This window comes from Aythya fuligula, chromosome 1 (genome assembly GCF_009819795.1).
Source record: "Aythya fuligula isolate bAytFul2 chromosome 1, bAytFul2.pri, whole genome shotgun sequence".
Taxonomy (NCBI): domain Eukaryota; kingdom Metazoa; phylum Chordata; class Aves; order Anseriformes; family Anatidae; genus Aythya; species Aythya fuligula.
The window spans coordinates 45,412,121-45,440,015 of NC_045559.1; the positions used below are offsets into that span (position 1 = coordinate 45,412,121).

The following is a 27,895-nucleotide window of genomic DNA, read 5'->3' on the forward strand; positions in this document are numbered from 1 at the left end:
GAGTTGCTAGTCCAAAGTATAAAGGCTGAATTTGTGAAGAAGGATCATCTCAGTAAACTGACAGCTTTTGGGACGAGCAAATGGGACAGCTCGTTACCCGGATTTCTCATTCCCTGGAGTGCTGGTTTTAGTTCTCACCTGTATTGCTCTTATTCTGAGACTTCTGGGTAGTAACAGGAGCTTGCCGAATTGGGATGGTGATCAGAAGAAGCTGGCTGTAACACCACACGCTTGTCTGAAGAAGAAAAGAAGCAGAAGCCAGCAACGAGCATATCGATGTATCTTAATGCTCTGAGTGATCCTGGGGGCTGGCAGTATGCACATTTGTTTCCCCTGTTCATTTGGTCAACTCTGACTGTCCAGCTATATCAATTACCCTTGGGTCATATAGATCATGAAAAACAAATTTCAGGAAATAGTAACATCTACTTGTGTTTCAGTCCCCTGCACTGGAAGAAAGACTTTTTAAAATCCTCTGAAGGGCATGCAATCCTGTGAAGCTTTTCCTTAACTCACGCCATCAAGTGGCTAAACCAGCCACCTTTGTTCCAAGCCGCTTTAACATAGAACAGGCATAGCACTTTAACATAGAGCAGACAAGAGGGAACATGACTCTGTAGCGAGGAATAGGCCATTCCTGAGCCCGTTGAGTATCACCAGCCCAACCAGAGAATTCACCTACAGTCATGAGTTGGTTAGCATCAAGATCAGTGTCAGCCCATCCGTTATCCACCCTGAGTGCCTAACTCTGTCCTGACACCCAAGGCAGCCAGGTGTAGCAACACACACTAGCGCAGCTCTCTTATCCGGCTATTGCTTGTCAACATTGCTCTTTGCTGCCCCACGTGCACTGATGGCAGAGTAAAGGAGCTTCTTCTGATGCCACAGTTGCATTGCAAAAAGAACTAGTAAGTATAGGCTGAAGCATTTCTGTTTAATGTGAAATGCAGGTCCAGGACACAGATAGGATTAACCAAGCCAGAGCTGCAAACTTGGTTCACCTCAGACATAAACCTGGTTGAGGTTCCAAAAGGTGAGAGGAAGGGGAAGAGGTTTGTTTGCTCTCCAAAACAAGAACCCACTAACCCAAACCCCCTTCTTAAAAAAGAAGGAAGTGTTCAGATTACTCTTGGGCAATTTTGAGTGACCCTTTAAGAAATGTTCAATGTCCAGTCAGTTTCATAAAAATCCCCCTCCCCCCAAAAAAAAATTAATGCATCTTAATTACTTCTTAACATGTGTATTGCACCAGTAAGAGCATTCACTATTTTTATTGCCTTGTGCTATCAGTTTTTTGCAGTAAGAATATAATGAAGCTATCAATAAAAGATGAGAACATAATGAAATACAACACACACATTTCATAGTATTAGGTTTGTAAAACTTTATTTTTAAACTCTGAAAATGAATTTTCCCCAATCCAGTTAAGTACAGGAAAGCTAAAACACAATCCTAACTGACAGAGAACAAGCCACAGTTCACAGTTCTGAGTAAAACACTGGAATAACAATATAAGCAACTATGCTACTTATATATCAAATTTCTCTTCACAGATATTGTGCCCATGTTCTTCATAATCTTCTCTAGTTACTACCATGTCTTCAAAGTCATCGTTTTCAGAAATGAGCTTCCCACCTTCCCAAGAATAAGTAATAGGGCTGAAAAATGAATAAAACTATTGTTAATTTTATGCAAGTTCATTTAAATATAAAAGTATGCTGTGATGATTTCTAGCAATTATTTAGCTATACCTAACAAAAAAAAAATCTAAAAATCAGAAAAGACTGTTTCAAGATATTTTTGATTGCTAAATGAAACCATCCAGCACCAGGCAAATTTTGAGACAGTTTCAAATTTTACCAGTGCTAAGTGGCTTCCCTTTTTATAACAAAATAAGTACCTTTTATGAGGAATGAGATAGAGATGTCTTTGTATTTATTTGCACAGGTAACAATTCCTTAATATTTAAAAATACTCTCTCATAATACCTTAAAAAGGTATTTTTTTTTTGTACTATCAAAGACAACTTGTTTTGGCTCAAACATAAATTCACTTGGTGCAAAGATGTTATCCCTTCCAAATTCATGAAGTGGCTACAATACTAATGACATGCCAGCATTTCTATGCTGAAAATTCTTTCAAGTAAAGGACTAAACTCTAATTGTACATACTTATATATCCAATTCTCGTGACGAAACTACAGTCTTACTGATCTAGTTGTAATAGGACTGCTCCTGGAAACACCTACTTGTGTGCTTAACTTCATTAGGCCAAGTAACAGACAAGCAGGTAGCCTCTAATAAATTGTTTGTCAGAAAACACACCAGATTAAAATATATTTCTTGTACAATGTTGGTTCACTTAAATTAAGGGGATTATTTTAAATATTAATTATGCTTTTATCAGCAAAATAAATCCTACTTCATAGTTTACTCTGCTAGAAGAAAATGCTTTTTCTGTACAGTTTAGGACTTACTTTTCAGGAAGAACAACAGAAACGTCATAGTCAGTTGGAGTGAGGCATCGAACTTCAGAATAGACCCGATCTCTGAAGCCCGGAAAAAGGGTGTTTCCTCCAGTCAGAACTATGTTCTTGAAGAAATGAGGTTGCATTTCTTTAAAATAAAAATAATAAATAAATCTGTAATTAGAGACTAAAGATTTATTTAGAAATTGAAGTTTATTCCCAAATTTGTTAGGAATTGGAAATGGAGTGAGAAATACTCAAAGTAGTGATCATATAGTGATCACATCAGTTAAATAGTTTTAACGCAAAACAGGAAAGTGATCAGTCTGTTCATTAATTTTCAAAGCCAAAGTCTAAAAAAATCACAATGTTTTGTCTGTGAGATTGCATGCTTACCAACACATTTCCCTTTCAAAAGGGATTTTATTTTGTACTTAAAGAAACAAATAATATATCATTTCATAGCCTCAGAACCTCCGTATTTCTGTGTTATCACAAAACCTAAAAAGTCTTCTTTGTAGTAACATTAATGTTACTACTATATTAGTGTACATAATCTGTAACATGAAAGCATTAATACTACTGAAAAACAGAGTAGGAAGAAAAGTTTTAGACTTTGATGCTTGAATGACTGGACTGGCTTTGCTAAGTTTGAGTTTTCTTTCAGTGAAGAAATATTTTAAAACACAAAAATAATTTCAGGTATATTCTATTATTGAAGACATGTAAGTCACATTAGTAAAGTACGTTGGGAAGAGTTCAGTATACAGTGATTAACTGAAACAGAAGCCAATCTATATACCACCACAAAGCTGTGTTGGTATAACATGGCATCTTGTAGACAATAATCAGTCCTAGGGTATGTGACACGTAACAGAAGACAGAACAGTTCACATCTTAATAACTGGCATATTGAGAGTATTACCATCTAAAGAGTCTTAAGAATCTAAAACAGCCAAAAAAAGAAAAAAAAGAAAAAAAAAACCAAAAACACAAGAACAACAAATTTCAAAACACTTAAAAGTTATACCTTCAGGTAAATTCTGAATAGAATCAACAATAGCTTCAGGAATTCCCATCTCTTGAATACCAATATCTGAAGGGTGGAAGAGTATTTCTGGAACTGCAAATCTTTCATTTGTTAGACGAAGTATTTGTTCACCAGTCTTGTATTTTCCACTTAACACCATCTCCTCCCTTGGCTAAATTAAAGACATGAATAGTAACCACAGCTTAGGAAAAGAAATTATACCCTGGAGTGTTTAGCTAATCTTTTTCACGTACTGCAGTGGAAGGCCATATATTCTACATTAAGTTATACTACCTACAAAGTCTTTTAAGAATAATACAAACTGTGGTATTAAATTTCAGTCTATCAACTTATCAGCTGCAGTTTTGCCAAGCAAAATACAGTGAATATGTGCAAGAGTGACACTTAAGATACAGGGACTGCTTTTGAAACTATGGCCAACTCAGTAAATAAGATAACAGTGTTAAATTTTCACTCCTATGAAGTTTTTCCAGGCTGTTCTACTAAACAGCTCTGAACTTTCTACATACTAGGGCATTTAGATGAAATTCAGAGACTTACTAAAACAAAGCAAAGCAAAATTCCTTCAACAAATAAAAAAGGCACAATATTACATGATAATTGAGAGTAGGATGTGTGACAGCACAACTACAGAAAGCTACAAGTTTTAAATAATAGAGCATAAAAGTGCTATGCCAGAGAAGTAGTATTTCATTTTCATGCCAACTTCCTAAGGAAATGAGTGACCCACTGCCTACTTTCCCTCTCATCTGAGATGCAAATTAGAGGAAAACCTTTAGGTAACTGCTCAGAATCTGTTTTTTCCACAAAGCTCACAGGATTCTCAGAAGGTTAAACCTACCTCCAGAAGATGGAGGTAGCAAAAAAACATCAAATCAGCACGTAGGTTAGCTACAGTGGTTAGCGACAGTCGTTGCAACCAAATCAACACAAATGCAGCGACTAAATACGCTTGTTATTAAAAGTTTGCACTGACAACAATCTGAAATCTGCGGATAGCCAAGTGCATTTGGCTTCATGATTATATTTAAATGTATACTACAAATTGCTATCTTTGTGTGCGTGAATTACTGTAAACAAATAAGCTTCAGGAAGACTGCAAGCTAAATAAATTCTTAGTTTTGAGTAGTTAGAGAACGTGTGGAATCTTCCATAGAAACAATAAAACCTTTTGACAAAGTCAACAAAAATAGATGATAACAGTTTGTCATTTTTCTACCAGAATATGGAAGCCAGAGATGGAGCCTACACCATCATTCATTGTTCAAATGATGCACAATATATCTAAAAGCATGTGATGCTTATCTCAGGCATTTGGAGAATTTAGCCAGTTAATGAATAGCACAGAAAGAAGTTACAATGCAGCATTAGAAAAAATAAAGTATTTTTAACCAACAGGAGTGTACTTGTGCAGAGGAAAACAGTCCAAAAACACTTAAAATCTCTACCATTATTACCTTACAAAATCCTTTTTTGATTGTACTGAAGTCTGGCAAGACATAATCTACCATTACAGTATTTTCCTCTCCTTTCAATCTGAAATAGAAGAATGCAAAACACAACATAATAAAGAACAAGTTCTACATCCCAACCATTTTTTACTGGCAAGACTTCTCTTGACTTAACTGGAAAAAATTCTAATTTACAGGATATATTTTTTTCTGTACAAATAATTATTCAGAAGTACCAACTTTCACATTTAATAGCATTGTATCCATACTTGGCAATCTCCATGTCCTTGTAAAAGTCTTGAGACACATAACACACATCTTCTTTGACTTGGTTAATTACATGCGTTTCATCCATAACATGTAGCTGCCTGTGCAAAACAAAACAACAACAAAAAAAGATGTTTGAGAATAATTAGAATTCTTAGTATTACCCGTTCAGTTTTGCATTGGAAATAGGTTACTATAATTTCACTACTATAATTTCTATATTACTATAATTTCCACAGAAATCTACTGGTATCTAAAGCTTGCACTCAATTTACAAAAGCATACCTGACATAACAGAACTTAGTATTTCATTACATAGCAACTTAATAAACACAAATATCTACCTGTGTTTGCCCTGTCTTAAGAAGAATAGCCATAACTCTGCAATTAGTTTTAATAGCAAAGGTATTACACCTTTGCTATCTCTTTACCTAGATGAAGTCCCAAGCTAAAGGATCTTAATAAAAAGTCAACTCTCCTGAATTTCATTTGTGGTGTAGATAGAATCAAAATGTAAGACTTATTTGACAGCTAACTTATGAACTACTGAAACATTTGAGAAAATATATAAGAACCTGTATAATTGTGAACATGCACACACCTTCAGCAACTTCAAAAGCCCTGGCACTGTGATGAATTAGGCTGTTGGTTTTTAATTATTTTTTTGATAGCCTAAGCTCAAGGTGCGAGTTAGCAGATAATAATAGACAAAAATCCCCTTTAAACAGCATTTAATCTAAAATTCACATAACCAGAAAGAATATCCCCACAAACTTCCCACACATTTTATGTCAAGTCTCAAGATCATGGTCAGTAATTAATCTCTTACTTTACCTGTAAGATATTATCTCCTTCAGATGGTTGGTTAAGAGTTTTCCTCCAACATTAATCCTACATAAAAAAAGTAACACAAGGTATTCTGTAGTTATTAACTTCAGGCATAACAAACAATTCCCCTAAAAAAATAATAATAGTGTTTACCTGATAATTGCCTCTTTCTTCTTTTTACTTCTGCAATATGGTACAATATGTGTAAAAGAATATCCACTATCCACAATGATACAACATAGCTCAGATGGATTATCCCGGAAATACCTATGTGCACTAAGAGCTCCAGCTGAAAAACAGAAAATTTAATTCGAACTTTACACGAACATACACTTTTAGAATTCACACTGATATGAAAGTGCTTCCAATTTTAAATGCCTTTTTCAGACTTCTAAGAACTCAATACAGAACACTACAGCCAACAGGTGAACTAAGTTTGACAGTGGATAAAATTAAGCATTGTATATCCTCTTCCCCTTTATTCTTTTTCATGGATTCCAGTGCCCGTTCTGTTCCCTCTCCTATGTTCTAAACGGGCTGATCACACCACAATTTATCAAAACAGTCTCAAGGGCTATCTATTTTTCAAAAGGGTTGAGATGTTATTTTACCATTCCCTGTGATCTCTGTAAGGTAATGCATCTCATGACCACAACGCTGCATTTTATTTGTTAATACAAAGCAAAATTAAAAATCACCACCACTCCCAAAAGAGGAACGCTGTCAAAGTCTCCACAAAAATCTCTGTTAGACTTCCTCAAAGTCTTATTTCAAAATATATTCATTATCTCTACCATCTTTTTCTCTTCCCATATTTGCTTTAATTATATGTAAGACACTTTTAAAAAAGTAGTCTAAATGTAAAGGTTCAATTTCCATAAAAAATTTTAATTGAGTCTGAGTACACATAGTAGTGTATTATTCAAGAGCCAGGAAGGAAATTAAGTAATTTTCCAGGAAGGAATTTAAGTAATTTTAAGTAAATGCATACACATACAAATGTATGCATTTAAACATAATTGGAATTTTAATCTCAAAAATAATAAGTGAAATAAAAGGGGATATACTCACCGTTTACTCTAAGAACTGCTTGAAACTGATATTCTTCAAATAGGATTTCATTCATGGACTCTTGTATTGAACTGAAGTTAAAATAAGGTTCAGTGATGATAATGTTGGTATCTACAAAATCCACCTATGAAAAATACATAAAGACTGCCATTAAAAATGTTAAAATAATCCACTATGATATTTTACAGCAACTGAAGACTACATAAATTTGAAGACATGATTATCACTTGCCATATCTGCTAGCAGAAGCTAGGTTTATAAAGTTTTACTTCTTTTTCCTTTGTAAAGACTTTATGAGCAGTGATAAAATTTAATGCATTAACTGTTTAAAACATAGTAGAAGGGAGCACCTCCTGATATACTCTGCTCCTGTTACCATCCTTAGATATTGTAATGTAACATTTTAAAGAGATACCCATAAAAAAACACTACAATACTTGTAAAAGATATTTCACATCAATTCTATCAACTACAGCAAGATTTCTTGTCAACAGCTCAGCATTTGCATCAAGAAATCATGTACATGTATCTATTAACCAAAGACAAAGTCCAGCACAAAGCAGAACCATCAGAACTCAAAGGGACCTCTCACAAGGCCAACAAAACATCCTGGACTTTCTGCATTTGCTAATGCCTTGAATTCCATTAGAGAAAACTTCACGTAGAGTTCTTTTCACCATAACTACATATGGCCCCAAACATAGTGACTGAATGGAATCTAGTTCCAAAATGTAAATGAAAGCTAAATATCAAAAGCCAGAACTGTATATTTTTAAGTATGAAGTTTAAGATATTTTAAGGCATAACTTTCATTCTGTATCCTACAACATAGGTTACAACATTTGGTTACATTTTGTAACCAAAAAAACAAATGCAACAAAACAAAACAAACAAACACAACAACCTTGCAGAGTAAGGTTGCATATTTAAAACCTTGCATATTTAAAAAAAATAAAAGAGAAGTTGTATTGCATATCTTGGGCTACACCCAGTTGTTATGACAAATACGAAAAAATCCATTTCATATATTTATATTTTATAAATCCAGTTTATTCCTTGTAAGTAAATGGCTAGCCAAAGATACAGCTATATGATGTCTGTCTTTCAGCCTACTGACCTAGTTCAGCACTCTCTTACATGAAGAATTTCTTAATCTCTAAAGCACGTTGTATCTGTCTGTAATATTTTTTTAATTTATTTTACAAATGTGAACTTTTAAATATATTGATGTGAACTTAAGATCGACATATGTAAATTGACCTCGGTATGGATACACACAAACCTGAAAAGTTAAACGTTTTTGAAATTCCTATACCAGAGCTCGAAGTCATAATTTTCATCAGTTTACAAAAAATAAATCCTTGTGATTTCTAATGGAAGGCACTTTCAAAGAGAATAGTAAGCTCAGCAGTTTTATTTAATATTTGATGTACTTATGTTAAATCCACTAGTCAATGTTTAACCTACACAAATTGATTATTAAAAAAAAAAAAAGAGAGAAAAAAAAAAGAGACTCTTACTTGATACATTTCTTTTCCAAAAAGGTAATCCCAAACTTGTCTCTGGACATCCCAATTAACCAGGTAACCCTGTAGGAATTTTGGAAAAACAAACAAACAAAAAACAAAACAGCACTGTTTAGAGAATAAAAATATACTTCACTTTTTAAACAATTACTAGAGATAAAAAAATGTTAAACAATTGATGATCTGACAGTGTAAAGAAATCTGAGAGTAAAAGTGTCTAAATTGTCACAATTCTATGCCAAGAGTAAAGGTAACATGAAATAAACGTTACAAATATTTCCCATGGATATCATAGAATCACAGAATGGTTTGGGCTGGAAAGGACCTTAAAGGGTCACCTCCCACCAGACCACACTGCCCAAAGCCCCATCCAGCCTGGCCTTGAACACCTCCTGGGATGGGGAAGCTGTGTCGGCAGGTGCTATATTTACAGAGAAGGACATACGTGATTTGACATTGGGCAATCATTAAATCATCCTACTTCATTCGTACTGCTACATACTCACATATTCATATATACAGCATACTCTTATATAAAGGTGCGACACAGAGATAAGGCTGCCAGCAGGTGCACACAGCAGCGCAGGGTAAGGCGTTTCGCACACCCCCTGCTGCCCGGCAGCGCTCAGGCCCTGCCGTTACCTTCTGGAAGGGGAGGATGTAGAAGAGGCCCGAGGGGTCCTTGATCTCATCCAGCTGGTTGGCCGTGAAGGTTTTCAAGCGCGCCGTTTTCGACCTGAACTGGCAGTTGGGGATGACGCTGCGAGAGAGGGGCACGGATCCATCACACGCGTCGCAACCGGCCGCGCCCCGGGGCTGGGGGCCACCGGGAGCCCACTGGGGGCCGGGGGCTACCGGGGGCTAACGGGGGGCGACCTCGGCCCTGCCCCCCCCATCCCTCACCCCCCCTCGCCCCCATCCCGGCGCTGAAGCAGAGGGGCGGGGCCTCGCCCACCGGCGGAGGGGGCGGGGCCTCGCGGCGCCGAGTGCGCAGGCGCAGTGCCGGCATCGGGGCTGACCTGACGTTGGCGTGGCTGTAGCCGATCTTGGCGGTGTAGGCGCCGTTATCCAGCACCAGCGTGGCCATGCTCCCCACGGCGCCACGGCCGCCGCCGTCCCAGTATTGATCCGCCACCGCCGTGGGTCTCTGTGGTTACCATAGAGCGGAGGAGCAGCGCGCGCGCGTTGCCTGCCGGGACGCAGCCGTGCCGCTGGGACCGCCCCGCCTCCAGAGCCCGCCTCCAGGGCCGGAAGCTGCCGCCGGGGGAAGTGACGGGTGTGGGGCCCGCTGCGGCTGCGTCACGGCAGCGCCACCTAGCGGCGGGTCCGTCCCCAGGAGCAAACTGCTCCAGCACGGGTCCCACACGGGCTGCAGGTAACCCCAGATCCCTGCTCCTGCGTGGGCTCCTCTCCACGGGCTACAGGTCCGGCCCGGAATCTGCTCCGGCAGGGGTCTTCCACAGGCGGCAGCCTCCGTCGGTGCAGGGCCACCTGCTCCACCGTGGTCTCCTCCACGGGCTGCAGCGTGGAGCCCTGCTCCACCGTGGTACTCCATGGGCTGCAGGGGGACATCCTGCTTCACCATGGTCCTCACCACAGGCCGCAGGGGACTTCTGCTCCGGCGCCTGGAGCACCTCTCCCCCTCCCTCTACACTGACCTTGGTACCTGCAAGGCTGTTCCTCACTCCTCTCACTCTCCCAGCTGCTTTTTTTTTTTTTTTTTTTTTTTTTTCCCTGTCTTAAATATGCTTTCACAGAGGCGCAAACATCACTGATTGGCTCGGCTCTGGTCAGCAGTGGGGCCCTTACCTAACATGGGGCAGCTTCTGGATTCTTCTCACAGAAGCCACCCCTATGGCCCCCTGCTACCTAAACCATGCCACATAAACCCACTGCAGGGGCTCAGCTGCTTCTCACAGATAACTAGTGGGAGGTTCAGGTTGGAATTGAGGAGACATTTCTTCTCAGAAAGAGCAGTCAGGTATTGGAACAGGTTGCCCAGGGAAGTGGTGGAGTCACTGGCCCCGGGGGTGTTCAAGGAAAGGTTGGGCCTGGTGCTTAGGGACATAGTTTAGTGGGCAGCATTGCTGGTAGGGTTATGGTTGGACCAGATGATTTTGAAGATCTCTTCCAACCTTAATGATTCTGTGATTTCTGCTTTACCTTTTACATACCATCACAGTGCCTGCTGTTGTTCAATAAAATAGGTAACACAGCACTTTGTATCTCCACATAACTCCCCTGGAAGCATAAACCGTAAGGATAACTGCTACTCTGTGTGATTCTTGTTCATCATAACATACATCAAATGTCTTTCAATGAGCCACCAGGTTCAGCAGAACACACCCATTTTCAGACCAGTCTGTGCTTGTAAGATCTTAAGGACAGCAGCATTAATCCCTGCGCTAGCAGATCAATTCTTTGGCTCTTGAGGTGAGGTCACAGGAATTAACCAGAGGCCTATTTCTCCAGGTCAGGAGTTCCAGGATTCTGTTAGAGGACACTGTAAAGTGTTGTTTTCCTTCTTTGTCCATTGACAAAGGTACCATAACAATACATTTTGGTTTTGTAATTAAAACTCCAAGCCCCAAATACACAAAACAGAATGCTTTACGTATTCACAGGTTTACAATGAAGCATGCAACATTATTCTTAAAATCATCTACATGTAAATGTTACCTTACACTTTATTAACGATATAAAGTTCTCAGAGTAAGAGACAAATTCATTATAGCTATTGCTAACTTTTGTTTTATGAAATTAAATGAGAAAGCCAGAATTTAATTAATTCCTTTTCCTCTTCTAGATACCAGCTCCGGCTCTACTAGATTATCATCTGTTATCATGTAATGACTTGTATTGAATTCAGTTAGTTGTTTTGTTTGTTTGTTTGTTTTGTTTTGTTTTTATTTATATATTTTTTTCTGTTTTAGATCTCATAAAATAAATATCAGGCCCTTAACAGTTCACTTACATTTTCGTCTATAAATATTTTAAATCTCCAGGAAGTAAAGATTTTTTAAAAATTATTATTATTATTATTTTTACTATTGTTGCTAACTGGGGACAGATTGCATACATATTTATTGTGTTTGCTTACACATTCACCCAGATATTTGCATGGCACTTCTGATAAAACTTCTTTGTTGTTAATGGAGTACCTAACAAAGTCAGTACCATAGCAAGGACACAAAAATATGACCTTCAAAGTCACTTTTACACGGTAGCAAACTTTGTACATTGCCTTATACAGTAGCTTAAAATTCATACTTTATGATGCTTTTCAACCTAGAGCAATGGTCCATCAGATTACTCAAACCTTGCATATTTGGAATTTTTTTTTTCCATTATCCATACAAAGCCATGCTGAATTTCTCATGCAGCAAGTACACACTGAAAAAGCACACACTGAAAGCAAATCTGAACTTAATGGGTCATGTTTTATTTGTTCTTTTTCCACATCTTCTACTGCCTCATTTGATGGAAAAAATATTTTTGTTAATTCCTCTGTTTTCTTCATGTTTCTGAAGTTACTTTGATTCTACTTATGTATTTTTCCCTGTCTGTATTCCATTCCAGTTTACACACTGAAGGAATCCACGCGACCACATGAAAAGCTGGATTCCATCTGCACACCCCCTGCAAAGCACAGAACTGCTTATTTGCTGTGCTCTGTAGGAATGCACGGCCTCAGAATGGTCAAACAGTGCCAACTGTGAATTTGCAGGTTGTTTAAAGCATCCAGAAGTTATCCCTGAGGAATAAGTTATTGCATTCTTTGACCCTGATGCCAGAAGTGCATCCTGGACTTGGCATCCATGAACTGAACACAGTGCACCTTTCTTTGCCTAGCTGATGATGAAAGATGAGCAGCCTGATGGGGAATGCTGTACATCCTCGGGTTCTTGGGTCCTCTCTTGAAGGGAAGGAGTTCACAGATAGGCTGTAGAAACTATTTGTGGTAAATATGAGCCAAAGTTCTTTTTTGAGATCATTTTACTGCCCCGGACACACCCATTAGTGAGGTTCTTTGTATTTGCCAAGAGGGCCAGCTGCTCTGTGAAGGAGGAAAGCCAGGAGCTGAGGTAGATTCTGCAACCTTCCCAGCCCAGGCCTGTCCCACCACCTCTAGTCGGGGAGCAGGGCAGTCAGGGCAGGGCTGTGGGGGCAACCCAGAGCCCAGGTCATCAGGTAGGTTTCTGGTGATGAATCAGGCCCAAGGCCAAGAACAGAAGGCAATTCTCAGGAGCAGATCTAGTGGGGCCAGACAGGGACAGACACAGCCCAGGGTTCATCAGGCAGGTCCATTGTGACCATGCAGATCTGCCACTACAGCCTCCCCTTCTTTTCTTCTCTTGTGGCTGTTGTTTCTTGTTTTATGGGGGTTCAACATGATAAATCAAGAGCAAAGAGCCTTGTTTGCTATATGAAGAAATCCTACATAGCAACGTTAAGGGCGAAGTAGTCAGGAAGACTAAACCACTCTTTCCTGCTTGTGGTTTTATTAAGGTGACAGTTGATGACACTCTCACAAGCTTCTTCATAAATGATTGCCTTCCTCCATTCAGAGCAGGAGTCAGTCTTTGCAATGTTGTTTTAAGCATCATCTTCACATAGCTGTGGTCTAATTAGCATGAGCGTTTTACCAGAAATTCATCTGCTTGAAAACATGGGACTGTGATTTGAAGAATCAGGCCACAGTCTAATTAATATAGTCTGGGGATATCCTGATAATAATTTGCGTCAGGATCTAAAAAGTACCAGATATTCTGCTCCAAGCAAGAGGGGCTGATCTATGCATTTTCCTCCATTTGATGTGCTCCAGGAAACTGGGGAGAAAGTGAAGTCATGACTCAGATCAACCCCGCCAGGCAGGAATATTTCTGTTTTCAGTTTCAATCAGCCTGTCCTCTGGACTTACCCTTTTCTACCAGACCTATGTGAGCAGAACACTTGAAAGAGAACACACAGCACAGGTCCTGCTTACCTTGTCCCCTTTATTTTCTTCAGTGGTGGGAAACTGATTTATCACGATAAACAACATTTCTCCAAGAATTCCAAGATGTTGTTGTTTGTGGTGTTTGTTTGTTGTTTTTTGTTTGTTTGTTTTCGAGTTGAAGAATATTGAACTTAAAACCTGAATAAAGGTGTTAGCAGCTCATTTCCACTTTATAAATCTCTTTAAAGAATATAATGAGGTCAATATTATGCACTGACTGATTTTTAAATGCCCGGAAAAATCAATTGAAAACGTTAATTTCCTGACCTATTTTTTCATCTGTTACTGCTTCATATATCTGACTTGAAGGTCCTTGGGGTTTTGGTTCATTGCTTGTAAATTATTAATCTGTTATGTATATGAGAAGCAAAGAAAGTAGTGTCTGATGTCTTTCCTCTCCAGCTCTAGAGTATATTCTAGAGCCAGCAAATGTTCTTCATAAAGAGGTCACATCTGAAAAGCATGTCCGTTTTAGCTATTTTATTTTATTTTATTTTATTTTATTTTATTTTATTTTATTTTATTTTATTTTATTTTATTTTATTTTATTTTATTTCTGATTAAAAATATTATTTAGAGTACCTGGTTACCCACCACTGAAATTCTCAAGTTACATTTTCTAAAATGAGGGAACCCCAGAGAAGATGGTTACTGGAACAAAACTATTACCAGTCATTTAATTTTTAACTTGCTTAGAAATTTTGCCACAGCATGAGAATCTGTCCTCATAAAATTATCATAACCTGTAGGCTTTATACTTGCCATGGATACCCTGTTAAATATCACCTGGAGAAGAGCCTGATTTTAAAAGTCTAGGGGTTTGAGTAAGTACCAAGAAACTGAGTTTAGGGGAAATATGATGTGTACATGCACCTGAATTAATTCCCATAGCACTGTGTTTATGTCAGTAAGCATTTCTTGCGTTGTCCCTTTTGGGCAGCGCGGAGCAGCCGTAGCCATCCTGGATCATGGCTGGGCTGGGAAGAGGCCCAGGAGCAGGAGCTGTGCCTGGACAACTTCCTATGGAAGAAGAGTTGACAGCATCAAATTTATTGCTGCTGGAGTTGTTGGTTTGCTTGGCACAGCATTTTGGACCGATTTCGGGGATCCCAGATGGAAAAAATTTTAGGAATGTTTTTTGTAGCTGTAAACGAGCATTGCTTGTAAAGAGAGGTATAAAACGGATAAATGTTATCACTTGGCTCATCAAGGTGAACAGAAGTGCTAGAGTAATGGAATTTATCTGGAAAACTAGAGGAACACCAGATTTTGCTTCTGTGAACGACCTCTGGGATGGATCTGTCACAGCTCTGACACTTGGGGAGCACGCGATGTGCAGGTATTACGCCAGCTATTAGCGCACGTAGGCGAATGAGCATTTCATCTGGAGGAATCTTTGCTGCCGCATATTAGAACCATTTGTGGTACACATTACACCTTTAGATCCCCTTCACGACGGGTTTTCCACCCGAACACCGACCACTGTCGGTGGCTTGGGGCTGGGGGCAAGGGGGGAGGCAAACTCCGCGGGGCAGCCGCGGGCACGGAGGGAGAGCGAAGACCAGACACCGGCACGGACCGGGGGGACACCCGAGGCTACGGGCGGCCTCCCGAGCGGGTCGTCAGGCACCGGGGGGAGGCGGTGCCCCCCTCCCGCCCCGCCTCAGGCCCGCCTCTCCCCGTGCGGGGCGGCGGTGCCACCGCCCCCCGTCTCTAGGCGATGCTGCAGCCAAGATGGCGGCGGGCGCCGAGTGAGGGGGAGCGGCGGCAGCGGCTGCGCGCCCCGCGGTCTGCCCGAGCGGCTCGGGCTGGGGCTCGGGCTCGGGCTGGGGCGGGCGGAGGGATGAGGCGCGGCCCCGCTGCCGGCCGGTCGTCGTGAGGGGCGCGGGCCGGCGGACGCCATGGCGGGCATCATCAAGAAGCAGATCCTGAAGCATCTCTCCAGGTCAGCGCCCTTGCCCGCGGGGGGCTGAGGCGTGCGGGGGGGATCGTGCGAGAGGCCCCGCGGCCCGGCACGGCGTGGGGCGAGCAGGGGCCGGGCGTCGCTCGGCCGGCGGAGGGGACACCTGGAGCCGCCTCCCGGGGGCTTGGAGCGGGGCGATGCGGCTCGCTAGGGCGCCCGGGAAGCGGGGAGGAGGCGGGGGGCGCGGGGTCCCTGCGGATCTTCGGCCGCCTCCGAGCTGTGGGAGCGCCCGGTGGGGCCGGGGAGGCTGGCGGCGGCGCTGCCGGAGCCATGAGACAACTTGGGCGTCGTGTGGGGAACTCGGCTGCGCCCGACGTGGGCAGCGGGAGGTTAAAAATCGTCACCCGGGAAGGGTTCGGGGGCTGGCAGGGCCCTGTGCTGGGAAGTCGTGGAAACTATGCAAGCACGCGAAGTGCACAACGATTCCCAAAAGCCACAGTTGAAATTTCTTCCGTTTGTAAAGAAAGACAAAAGCCCAGTAGGTGCCTCATCTGTCACACTACTGCAGCATTGCTGTTCCTCAGGATTTACTTTTATAAATTCAGCATTGCTTGAGAAGTTGGCCCCATACTACTTTGCCTTTTTTTAACGTTTCTTTCTATTTTTATGGTATTTCAAATGCGTTTATCTTACTGTTAATTAATAGAGAAAACCAAATGCCAGATTGCCATTTGTCAATTGTGCCGACGGTGCACAGGGAAAGCACAATTCCCATTCCAAGCCCTTCGCTGCCCGTCCCTTAAAGATGATGTATCAAACAGCAGTGAAGTAATTGTCCTCCGCCCTGTCTGTGAGCTTTCGTAGCTGGGAATGCTGATGCAGAAGTCTTGTTTTCGCAAGACAGTAACTGAGCACTGCAAGAATGGGAATGCTGGACGAAGATGTCATCTGCCTTGAGCGAGCATACAGGAAATCACTGAACTCAATTCACTGATACAGTTCCCTTCCTATAGCGCCGTTTAGTAAGCTGTACCAGAAGGGAAGTGAACTGGTCTCAATGCTACAGGTTAAAGTAAAAAACGTGTCTAGTAACTGAGCACGAGTAACGTGAGCTGGACTTTGTCTAGTTTGTGAAATAAATAGCTTTCAAAAGCAGTGTTAAGTACTTTCTGATGTTGATGAATCTGTGTGTTTTCTTGTGGGATGTGATAACGTTTATTCAACAAGGCTACCTTAACTGATTGCTATAAGTTTTGACATTTTTGAAAAGCTTATGAGATATGTCTAACGATCTGAGGTTTTTAGTTTAAAGCTGAGGCTCACAATTATTGAGGCTACACCAATATTAACACAGCAAAAGACAGACCTTATTATTAAGGCCCTTATTATGGGTGTTCTTAAGCACATGATCAGATAATCTTTTCTCCCTGCAGAACTGGTGCTTCAGTGATTGCAGAACTTGGTTACACCAGAGAACAAATTCAGGTGGCTCTTTACATTTCAAGGATTATTTTTTTTCCCCAACAAAAATCATGACATTATTCTCTATTTCAGGTTTTCCTTCCTTATTAGGTTTTATAAGGCTGAGGTTAACGTAGGCTTCACACATTGTTATGTATCAGTCTGGAGCCAAAGGCATAAGGAAGTTCCTGTAATACAGAGGGTGCCAAAAGACACTTTCACTTCAGATTCTATTACTATATTGGTTCCTGTTCTGCAGTTCTCATAGTTCCTCAAAACTGATGCCTTTTTGTCATCTTCACCAAGGGACATATTACTGTCAGGATTGAAATGTACTGGAAAAAGTCCATGTATAATAAAGGAAAAGTTGAAGGAATTACTCAGTTATCTTGATTTATTTTCATCTTTGTTTCCTCTCTTTGTATTCCAGTTTTGGTGATTAGATTGCTCTTTGAACAAAGTGAAATGTAATTTGTACTTCGCAGAACAAATAGAGACGTAATCTTTTACCTTCAGTTACAGGTTTCTGTGCTTTCCTTTTTTTTTTTTTTTTTTTTTTTGTCACAAATCACAGAATGGTTGAGGTTGGCAGGGACCTCTGGATGGCTTATTGTCCAGACCTTCCCTGCTGAATCCCCCCCACAGATATTGATTTAGCAATATTTTTTATAGAGATTGCTGCAATATCTGTCACCACATGCATTAGCAAATTTCAGCTTTCTTACAGCCATCTGGATATTGCGTCTGCAAAATTAAAAGCATAATTTGTGTCATTCAGTTATTGAAGCTTCCATTAATTCAGTTTTACAGTGCTTTTAGATGAACTGATGGACACTGGGGGTGTGAAGCAGTCTTACTCTATGTTTGTTATCTAGGGGAAATTCTTATATATGATACAGATTTTTAAAGCCTGAAAACAAGAAGAGGGAGATCCAAACTGGATTCTGAAAACATTTTGATACCTAAATGGCTCTTTAGATTGTAAAATAGTTTTCTTAATACTGTCCTGCATCTTAGAAACAAGGTATGCAGAGTTTTGTAAAAATCTGAATCTTCTTTCAGGCTCTGGTGATGAGTTTTCAGTTTTATTACAGTCTTTTAGAAATTTGTTCAAGTATAAGCTCTGTCCACTGCCTTCAACATGTGTTGCTCTTCTCCAAGGCTGCAGAAGAAAATGTGGAGAAGGAAGGAAGAGGGGAACACAGTTACATTTTTCTGTTATTTGGATTATATGCTGCTTGATACAGCATTTGAAACTAAGCATGGTTTACTAAGCTGAAGAGATGAGTTTGCTGTTTGAAAGCTTGGTGCTTTGAATTTTTGTCAGCTGCTTATTGTGGTGGGATCACTTTTTTGGCGAACATGCATGTTGGAGTTCCTTTGTTCCGTAACATTACCTGCCCTCCAATGAAACAAGTATATCTGAATAATGGTGATATCCTTCACAAAGGTAGAAATGAAACATTGTGGCTAGGAGTTTGAGATCACTTACTCATCTTGTCAGGCTTTTTCTCCGAATGAAATGAACTGAAATACGCATTGAATCTTAACCTGTGCCATAGTGTCTTTTCACGGGTGAGAGATTTCTTGCTAAAGAGCAGCTTTTCTTGCAAGGTTTTCTGTGGACTGCTTTGCTGCAATAAGCAGATAGCTTCCAGTTTTGCATCTTTTTCCTTTGTTAGACTTTGTGGACAAGTGTTTAATGCAGTGGTTTTACAGATTGCCAGCAGGACTCTAGATTTCACTATGCACAATCCCAATAGTGTGCCTGTTGTACTACCTGTAGTTAGAAGGGGGTCATCATCACTGTCAGGGTTTGACTCTTCAGTTGTTCAGATCCCAAATACTGTCAGAGATCAGGAGTTGCTGACACAGGCTTGTATAAGACTTTTTTTTTTTTTTTTTTTTTTTTTTTTTTTTTTTTTTTTGTCTTTTAATATCATTGACTAAAATTTCCTTTCTAGCTAATCTGTGGTCTAACAGGGAGACCTCTGTGTGTCTTCAAGATCCATGCCTTTCTATAAAAGAATTTTTACTGAAGTGTAAGTCTGAGAAGCATGAAGGAAAGCTAAACTTGCCTCTGTATGAAATTAGCCCCACTGCCTGTGATATTCTTCATCTTAATTGCTTATTAACTCTGAAGTTTACCAATGATAGCGGATACTTCAACTTGAAAAAGAAAATCACATTTTTTGTTTTAGTCATACATATTTGGTGTTTTTACACAGGTGCACACAAAGAAAAATCTTAAGTGGCTGAAAAACGTTTGTGGCAGAAATCCAGGTCACTTTCTGTTCGTGGCAGTATCTGAGGTTCTGGGTGAACTTGCTTTAGCTCGCCTGCAGCAGTGGATGCAAAACTTAAGATTTCAGTAGAAGAAAATTGCAGTATGTTTCACGATAACTTTATCTATCACATAGTTGGAAAATCATCCTAAAATGCCTAGGAAGATTAATTCTACAAAGAGTGACATAAGGATTGCACGGATCCAAGGGATCGGTTGATCCTGCTGTGTGCAGCGGTATCGCATCAGCGGGTACGGCCTCACCGATATCAGTCCCGGCTAATATTTGACCTGTGTGTCACTCTGCTCGGTACCCGTGAGATACACCTCTTTGGCGGGGCACATTGCCACCCCAAGAGATTGGGGTTATTTCTTTTTGAACCTACTGGTGTAGCAGGGTTACGTACTTGGAGTAGTTTCTTCTTGTAAGCAATTACCTGTAGTTGTTTGGATGACCTTTGAAACTTCCAACTTCTACTAGTAGCATAAGAAGCAAGGGGCGTGTGCTTCTTTTCACCCTACTGAATATCCTACTTCTGGCTTACTGCAGTTTTGTGAAAGTTACCCCATTTTTTTTTAGCCAGCCAAAGAACACAAAGCATGTACTTTCCCTAGAATAAGCATAAAACAGGTTCCTTCCCTGCTTACACTGAAGGATTTACAGGATGTTTTCTACATGACTGACTTTATTGGCTTATGTAGTATATGGAAGGACTTCAAAGCACAACGTAGGTGGGTGGAACAATCTGCATTGTTCTGAATAAGTCTATATTTAATCTGAATGCGTACAGAAAGTGTTATCTGTTTATTACAAACCTCATGCTGCTGAACCTAGTGAAAGAATCAAGTCTGAAAAAAATGGAACAGACAGTAAAGCAAAACTGCTTGGGGTGGCGGAAGAAAACAGAAAGATACAAAAAGTATTGAATTTCAAACATAAAGGAACGTAAGAAATACAGCACAATGTAAAATTTTATTATGATTCTAAGTGAAGACCTCATGCAAATGATTTTGCCTATGTGAAAGTGTTGGTAGTATTCTGATAAATATAAAAGAATCAATGAATGTATTTTTTTCAATAACAAAAAAACCTTTTTCATTTCTATTTTTATTAGTAGCTTCACAGTTGTGTTTTAAGCTTTTGCAGCAGAATGTCATCTAAAAAGCTGAACTGAAATTGCTGTGGTGCTCTTTTTGAATTTATAAAGTTTATTTTGGAGATAAACTTGCAATAATCTATTTGCTGGTGGAGTTCTTAATCAGTACATTTATTAATATTAAGATATAAATGATTAAATCTTGTGTGTCGCCATTCATAAAAATCTCTTGAGACTTCAAGAGCATTTGGGTTAATAAAATAAATTCACTGAATTTTATTTCCAACTTTCAGTTTGTTTTATATCAGTTTTTTGCAAAGGCATTATAAATCTGGATGGTGATTTTGCAGACATTTGTACCATTAAAGTTCTGCTGAAGTTTTGTTTGTCAGACAAGTCTTGTGTATACATATTAAAAATTAATGCATTTACAGAATCGCCATGAATTAATCAGTAGCATTTTAGTTGCATAGTATGTGATCATTTCCTTTGAAGCAATTCTCACAACAGGCTTACAGGGAAATAGGTTTCCAGAATTAAAATGATGTAGAAGATTACTTCATGTACAAGCAGCTGATACACGAGTGCAAAGCATTCTTAGGAAGAAGGGTATTTAAATAATGCCTGTGGGGAATAAAATTGTTATGTTTAAACAAGTATGCAGTAGGGAAGAATCAAAACAAAACGCAGAGGTTTTTTTTTTTTTTTTAACATTTGGTATTTCTCCTGAAGCCTTAGTGTTTTTTATATCAAAGAGCTATAAAACTATGTACAAAACTTTGAGTAGAAGGCGATTGTTAAAGTGTATTTGGTTTTAATTCCAGTTTTCTTGTACAAGCAGACTGGGCAAAGGATATCAAATGATTTCTGCTGAAACACTAACAGAATTAGGAAGGCTTACACAAATTAATTTGTTTCATGAATTTATTTATTTATCTATTTATTGAAAATAATGAGAATAATTGCTAACAACTAATTATGTGAGAGATACCTACCTAATTTTTGGCAGGTTGCTGGGGAATCAAGGTTTCTTAAACAGTAGGTCCTGCAGTTCTTCTGTACACCTCTGAGGAGCTGATGCTAACCAAAGTTTGGATCTCTTCATTCCATCATCTTCTTGTTAGGACAATCAGGAGAGGAATGTAAGAAGTACAAGAGCTCCGGCTCAGGCTGTGGCTTTCCATCCTTTCAGGCTTCCTAGTGTGGATCTAGGAGCCTTGCGCCTAGATGTGTGAGGCAGGACCCCAGCACAAATCGTGTGGCAGTTCTGCCATGCAACTACCGTACAGCTTGGGAATGCCAGAGCTTTTGTTTTCTCAGACTGGTTGGCTTCTTCATCTGACTCCTGAGGAAGCAACCTTGGGACCCACAATTTTCACGTTGTAGCCGCTCCCGTTGCTTGGGGATCTGGAGACTGTAGAAAAATTCTCATTCATAACTACTACATTCATATCTGTAATGCAGTTCTGTGATAAATCTCTTAAACATCATTCAGATATCCTAACAGATAGCCTATGAAGGGCTGGGATTGTACTGTCCCTGCAATAATAGAGTGTAAGTATTAGTTATATTTAGTCTGAGGCATCTTTTCAAAGTGCGGACAGTTAACAAAGCATTTATTTTCTTCCATTGCCGTTTAATTTGTTAAGTTAAATATTCTATTTTTTAAAATGTTGAGAGGCTTAATGTAGTACAGTTTCAAACCCTGTGAAATCAGGAAGTGCTGGTCCTCGTCGCACTGCCACAAGTACAGAATGAAACCCAGCGAGTTATCTCTTATCTCTGTAGAGTCACATTTCTGTAAGGTGACTTTTAAACAGGTGTAGTGGAGATGCTGAATGGGAACAAATAACGTGGGATGAGAAATCTCAGGCAAAACAAAACTGAAAAGTTGTCTCGCATTTCAAAATACACTAACAGCCTCTTACATACTGCAGCTCCAGGGTAGCTGCCTTCTCACATTCCAAATACACTTACTGAGTGTCTCTGAAACCGCCTGGCAGTATTATATGGATCCTTTTCCGCATGATTGAATTTTTCTACATAAGCTGTTCATTTAAACACAGCTGCAGTATCTTAGTATCAGGCAGTAAGGGATGTTCTCATGGGAATGTAGCACTTCATACAGCTCTATTTCCTTTTCAGTTATAGAATGTCTTAATGTATAGCAAACTGTTGTGACTGCGGTTCTCTTTAGCTAAAAATCTCTTACATTATTGTATCACTCCTTTTTCCCCTTTGAACTTGCTCCCTTGTGTGTCCCCTGTGTCCCGTTCCCTGCAGCGATCCCTGCTGGAGATTGGTTTGCTGTGAATATCCTTACTACCAAAATGAGCACCAGAAGCTTCTCAGAAACCGTGGCAACTGACCACTTGCTTTCACCAGGAATAGGGGCCTTTTGTCTGAATACCTTGCCCTCAGGTAACTTCCCCTCTCCCACCTTTGTAGATTAAATGTAAGAGGTGGTATGTATTTATACAGATTTGGGACTGAAATGAATTCTATACAATGTTGATTGGGTTTTCTCTCTTTTATTTTTGGAACTTATGATTCTGCAAAAAGTAATTGCTTGCTATGCACGTGTGTTTAAAAACAAGTCCTATACTAAATTTACAAAACTGACTTGGGAAGTACAACAGCAATCCTGTTATAAACATATATTTATGTGTAATTTCTAAACGTAATCTTTTAGGTGTATCTCCATACCTACAGGCTACTTGACATTTGCTGTTTATTGTTTTCACCTACTTATTTCCTTTGTGTAACTTAATCTTTATTTTCTTTCTATTGATATATATTTGGAGGATCAGTCAGCTTTTATCCTGGTTTATGTAAGAGAATAGCTGATTTTTTAAAAAAATAAAATAGGTCTTATAGTTTATGTTGTATTGAAAAATCTTTTTTTGATGTAAAATCTGATCGCTTAGCATTAATAAGATATCTGCTAACGTTACATAAATAAATGGTGCAGTTTCCAGAAGGCAGATGGTGTCATGCTTTTATGCTGCACTCTTGTTTCTTGGTTTAAATTTATAAAATTATTTTGCGTCAAGTGCCTTTTCTGTGCGTTAGTTACAGAATCTTGTGTTTTGACTGGAATGGAACAGTTACCAACTATCAACAGATTCTCAACGTGATGTGCTATTTTTGCTGCCTGCAATATGGAAATAGCATGTACCTTCCCAGATGTGTCTTAGCATATTAAGGATTTTGTTTTCTTGTACTCAACGTACATGTTAAGGTCTGTTGTGTATAAGATTGTCAAGTTTGAAACAGATTTTTTGGTTTTGATGGCATTGACCATTTGTACGCATGATTAACGATGCATGAGAAAGCTCGTGGAATAGAGAAGCTGATACTGGTCTGTGCGAGGTTTTATCATAAATGAAAGATTGAGCAATATTTTACATACAGGGTGATTAGCATTCATGCAATGAAAGCTCCTCATCTCTGTGCAATGCTTGGCTATTTCTGAGCAGATTTGCTGCATGACATATAATTATCTAATAGCTATTGATGACAGCAGCTGTTTCAGTTCTATCTGTACCCAAAGAACAACCAATACCTTCCTTTACAAATAGAAGGAAATAATTTCCTGTATGTATTATTACAGAACTAATTAGGGGGAGATTTATATACTGTTAAGAGAGTTGGTGGGAATGTCAGTATTTGAGAAAGTGTTGACTTAAAAATGGGACTTTGAGCACCCTTGAGTGTATGAAGTTGTCTTTGGGAAGGCAGCTGAGTCCATGCCGAAGCCTGTCTGTGTAGCGATTAAATAGAAGCGGTTATTTGGGAGGCATCAGAAAAGTAAATGTAATATTCAGGCACCCACCCTCTAGGACGGGAGAGAGAAGGGGGATGGCGCGACAGGTTGGGGAAGCATGGTCTGGGTGCTGAGTCAGGATGCCAGTTAGTGATCTGCCTGGTCAGGGGTGGGGAAAGAAGATCTGTCTTTAGACTATGACAGGTCAAAAGGCCTGATAAGAGCCGTTCAGATATTCCAGGTTGTGTTTCTTAGCGTGAAAAGTCCTGCCTGAAGCTGTAGGGTCACAGGTGGTGGTGTGGTCACATCTGGTGTGTGTGTGGGCAAGGTATGCAAGCAGGAATGCCCTCTAAAAGGGCATTAGGATAAAGGTGTTAGACTCTTCTCTTGTAGAAGTTGTTGTCAGTGGGTGGAAGGAGGTGCCAGTCTGGTACTATAGACAGACAATGGTAGGTGTTCTTGAGAAATCTGCAGGTTGGTGCAGCTGCTGCAGTTCGTGTTGCCATTTAGAATATAGGGAATGGCAGCCCTTACAGTGTGTTCACTGATAGGATCCTCTTGGCAGAAAAGTGTATGGTATTTGAGAATCCACATAAGACACAACCTTGCCAATACAGATGACTTCTGGACAAAGGCTGGAGGATAGCCTCTAAGACCATCAAAATTATGCCCATTGTAGACTTGCCTTGTGGTAATAATGGTGGTCATGAGCTTTTTGCAGTGTTATGGCCATTTTCTTTTTGTGGTGCAGATTGGGAGAATGTCATTTTTTGTGTGTGGGTTTTAGTCCAGAAATATTAAAATTCATTCTCACAAGTTTTTATTTTCAGCTTACTCCACTGTGAACATTCTTCAGTAAAGAACTTGAAGTGTTTATGCATCAGTGTATGTCTGGTCAGTTGTACTGTGCTGAAGGCATAAAAAGTATTACCCCTCCCTACAGATCTTACCATGACTGCCTGATTATTATTTTTTTAATTCTACTAAGCTTTTGATTTTGGTACTGTGTTCTATCCTGGTGGTCCATGGTCATTAAAATGTTCTGTAATGAGCGTTTCCCTTTATTGGTTTTAAAGGCATTCTCTTTTGGCTTGGTGTGTCTTTTTTGTTCTTACATTGATAAATGCGTACCCAATTAACTTTCTGTGTAGTGTTCATTACTTCATCATTATTTTTTCTGTTTATTCTATCAGTTTTTAAATTGGCTTTAATGTTTTCAGAAATGAATGTTTTACCCAAAATGAGGGCATGCTATCATATTTTATGGTGAAATCTAGTGCTACTTCCCATTCATTTTTTTTATATAGTAGTACTTGAACCTTCTTATATGTCAGACAGTTTTTCATCATTTTCTCTTATCTTCCAATTTTATTTTCTTAAAACAAAAACAAACAAACAAAAACCCCTTTCATTTACAAGTCATGGAAATTACTGGGTTTTATCTTCCAACATCTAGTATTTAGCATCATCAATGAGTCAGCTGTTGTTGCAAAGCCGCTTGTTGATCTGTTGAGTTCTGCAGAAGGTCAGTTTTCTGAGGACTTGATGAATGTGACTTTAATGTTACCTGTATATAATATCACACATTTTAACTCATTCTCTGGAGCAAAAAATCATTTACTCCAAATCTTACATAAACCACAGTTAATGATTTCATTCTGGGTGAAATACTGCTGTGATGTACTGTGTTAAAAATAGAACATCCTTAGGACAGCCAGAATTCACTCAAAGGTTTCTGTTACTCACAATCTACTACCTTTTCCACTACCTTTATATTTCTGCTTATTCTTTGGGCTTATTACGTGGTGCTCTTGTAGTCTGACCAATTTCTACTAACCTTAAGCCACTTAATGTATACTTAATTTCTGTACCAGCTTTTGTGACATCTCAATTGCAGGTTTTTTTTTTTTTTTTTTTTTTTAATTAAAAATAAAATATAAAGTTGCTTGATTCTAATCTTGTTGCATGGACAGTTTCCACAGAAGCTTGTGGTTTGTATTCAGTACAGGTCAAGCACTTTGCATCTGTGAAGCCTGTCTGCTTTAGATGACACTTTTGCCTCAATGGCAGCTAAACCTTTTTAATGCTTAAATAACTGTTTTCAGTCTCTTATCCTTTCTCCTTCTCATCATACATGGGTCAAGAAGGGACAGTTACTAAGAACTCTTCTGAAGGTCATTGTGCTTAATATTATTGGTATGTAGAGTTGTTTTTTTTAATCTAGGGAGTCTGTCTTTTCTCATCTAAGACTTGCTGCCATGTAAATCTAAGCATGCTGGTACTTTGGACTTAACCAATGATACGCTGTCATGAGGAAAAGTATAGCAGTGCTCCTGAGCTTAGTGTTTGCAGGTGATGTTTTGACCCTGAGAGACTTTGGTATTTATTGCTTCTGGTTACACTAGATAAAATACGAGAGAAAATTATGTCGCTTGCAGCAGGTTATTTGCTGTTTGCTGGGACACATTTTTTTTTGTGACTTAGTGAAAGGTGGGAGGGCTTTAAAGGTTTTTCAGATCAGAGCAGTTAATGGAAATCAACTTTGATTTGCAATATTACAAATGAGATACACATGCAAATACACAAGGAAGTTGTTCGTAACAGTAAGTGCAGTAAGTGCTGTGGTGATCCCTTTTTTTTTTTTTTTTTTTTAATTTAAGATTTTACAGAGTTAGTTCTTTCCCTCTTCACTTTAATGTTAAGTCTTAAAATTTAAAGTGGTACAGTGAACAGGATAATGGTAGACCTCCTTTCTACCAAGAGTCATGGGAACCTTTATTTTCCACTGAACTACAATAATAAAAAAAAAAAAAAAAAAAGACTTTCTTGCTTCAGAAATTATATTGAATTTCTTGGTGATCTAATAACTTGGTTTGGCCAGGTGGAACAGGAAGAAAGTAACCTTTCTGGTGAGTTCCTACTGTTTTATTATTGATACAGTTGCCAGTTCTTGTTAGGACATGCTGCCCTTTTTCTGAGCCTGTTGTTTTGAACCATGTATCTTCTAAAGGATTTCTGGTTCATAGTAAGGACATAAGCAAGACATGTGGCTCATATTAACATTTAATAGTCTGTCACGATCAGGGCATATACGTAGGATCAAATCACTGGAGGAATTTTATTTAAAAGGCAGGGGGGACATATGGTAGAGCCAGGTGGAACAGATTATCTGTTCAGTAGATGAGCAAAACATCTGAGGGTCCCATGTTCAAATGAGATTCAGACTTCCATAATTTCTGTATTAAATCTAGAGGTCGGAGTTTCTGTTCATTGAACGTGACAAGGCATCTCTCCAAACCTTTGTGGAGCACTGCTCTGAACTTCACGTAGTCTGTGGGCTCAATTCTACAAAACATGAGCTAATCCTTTCAGAATAGCTTCTTCCCCTGTCCTCTCCACTGTATTTTTTCCTAGCTTCATTTCTTGGCCATCTTTCCTGTGTGCAACGTGGAGATCCCATTCAGAACTCCAAGCCTTTCTTGTCCAAGCAAAACTTCAGAATATAAATATTTTGGGCAAGGAAAAAATAATCTTCCGTATGGGTTTCCTGTTCTTTTACTGAGACCTCTAGATTACTATTCATTGTGGTCCTGACTACTGCACATATATTTATTTAGTACTGTGCTGTTATTTTGTGACCTTTTATGCTTTTCATTGAACTCGTAATCAATAGTCTGTAAAATGAAGATTGAACCATCTGTCTAACTGCGCAATAATATTAATT

At 39.4% G+C, this 27,895-nt stretch overlaps 2 protein-coding genes across 3 annotated transcripts in view; one reads left to right on the top strand and one right to left on the bottom strand.

Annotated features, from left to right (window-relative positions):
* Nucleotides 1–1,364: 1,364 nt before the first annotated feature.
* ACTR6 (actin related protein 6) lies at nucleotides 1,365–9,874 on the bottom strand. Its single transcript, XM_032207747.1, has 11 exons — nucleotides 9,681–9,874; nucleotides 9,304–9,421; nucleotides 8,656–8,724; nucleotides 7,136–7,259; nucleotides 6,218–6,353; nucleotides 6,071–6,127; nucleotides 5,239–5,337; nucleotides 4,976–5,054; nucleotides 3,498–3,669; nucleotides 2,477–2,615; nucleotides 1,365–1,658 (listed from the first exon to the last, which is right to left on the bottom strand). Exons 1-11 carry the CDS (start codon nucleotides 9,746–9,748, stop codon nucleotides 1,529–1,531), a joined length of 1,191 nt encoding a protein of 396 aa, XP_032063638.1. The 5' UTR covers nucleotides 9,749–9,874; the 3' UTR covers nucleotides 1,365–1,528.
* A 5,526-nt stretch (nucleotides 9,875–15,400) lies between these two features.
* Nucleotides 15,401–27,895, top strand: part of UHRF1BP1L (UHRF1 binding protein 1 like) — a 56,957-nt gene continuing 44,462 nt past the window's right edge. Inside the window, exons 1-2 of one of the 2 annotated variants that reach the window (XM_032183248.1) lie at nucleotides 15,547–15,605; nucleotides 22,689–22,826. Coding sequence is in view for 1 of the 2 variants with exons in the window: in XM_032183238.1 (XP_032039129.1) it covers nucleotides 15,562–15,605 (44 nt within the window). In the remaining variant the exon portion in view is untranslated. Of the gene's footprint in view, nucleotides 15,606–22,688; nucleotides 22,827–27,895 lie in introns of both variants that reach the window. The other variant, XM_032183238.1, reaches the window with a different exon arrangement.

Bases quoted from the DNA above. Each gene is read 5' to 3' on its own strand.
- ACTR6 (XM_032207747.1), bottom strand. From the start codon at position 9,748: ATGGCCACGCTGGTGCTGGATAACGGCGCCTACACCGCCAAGATCGGC. The intron at 7,260-8,655 runs GTAAGAGTCTCT...TATTTTTCATAG, and splicing joins TTGGAAAAGAAATGTATCAA to GTGGATTTTGTAGATACCAA. The intron at 6,128-6,217 runs GTAAACACTATT...TTTTTTATGTAG, and splicing joins AAGAAAGAGGCAATTATCAG to GATTAATGTTGGAGGAAAAC.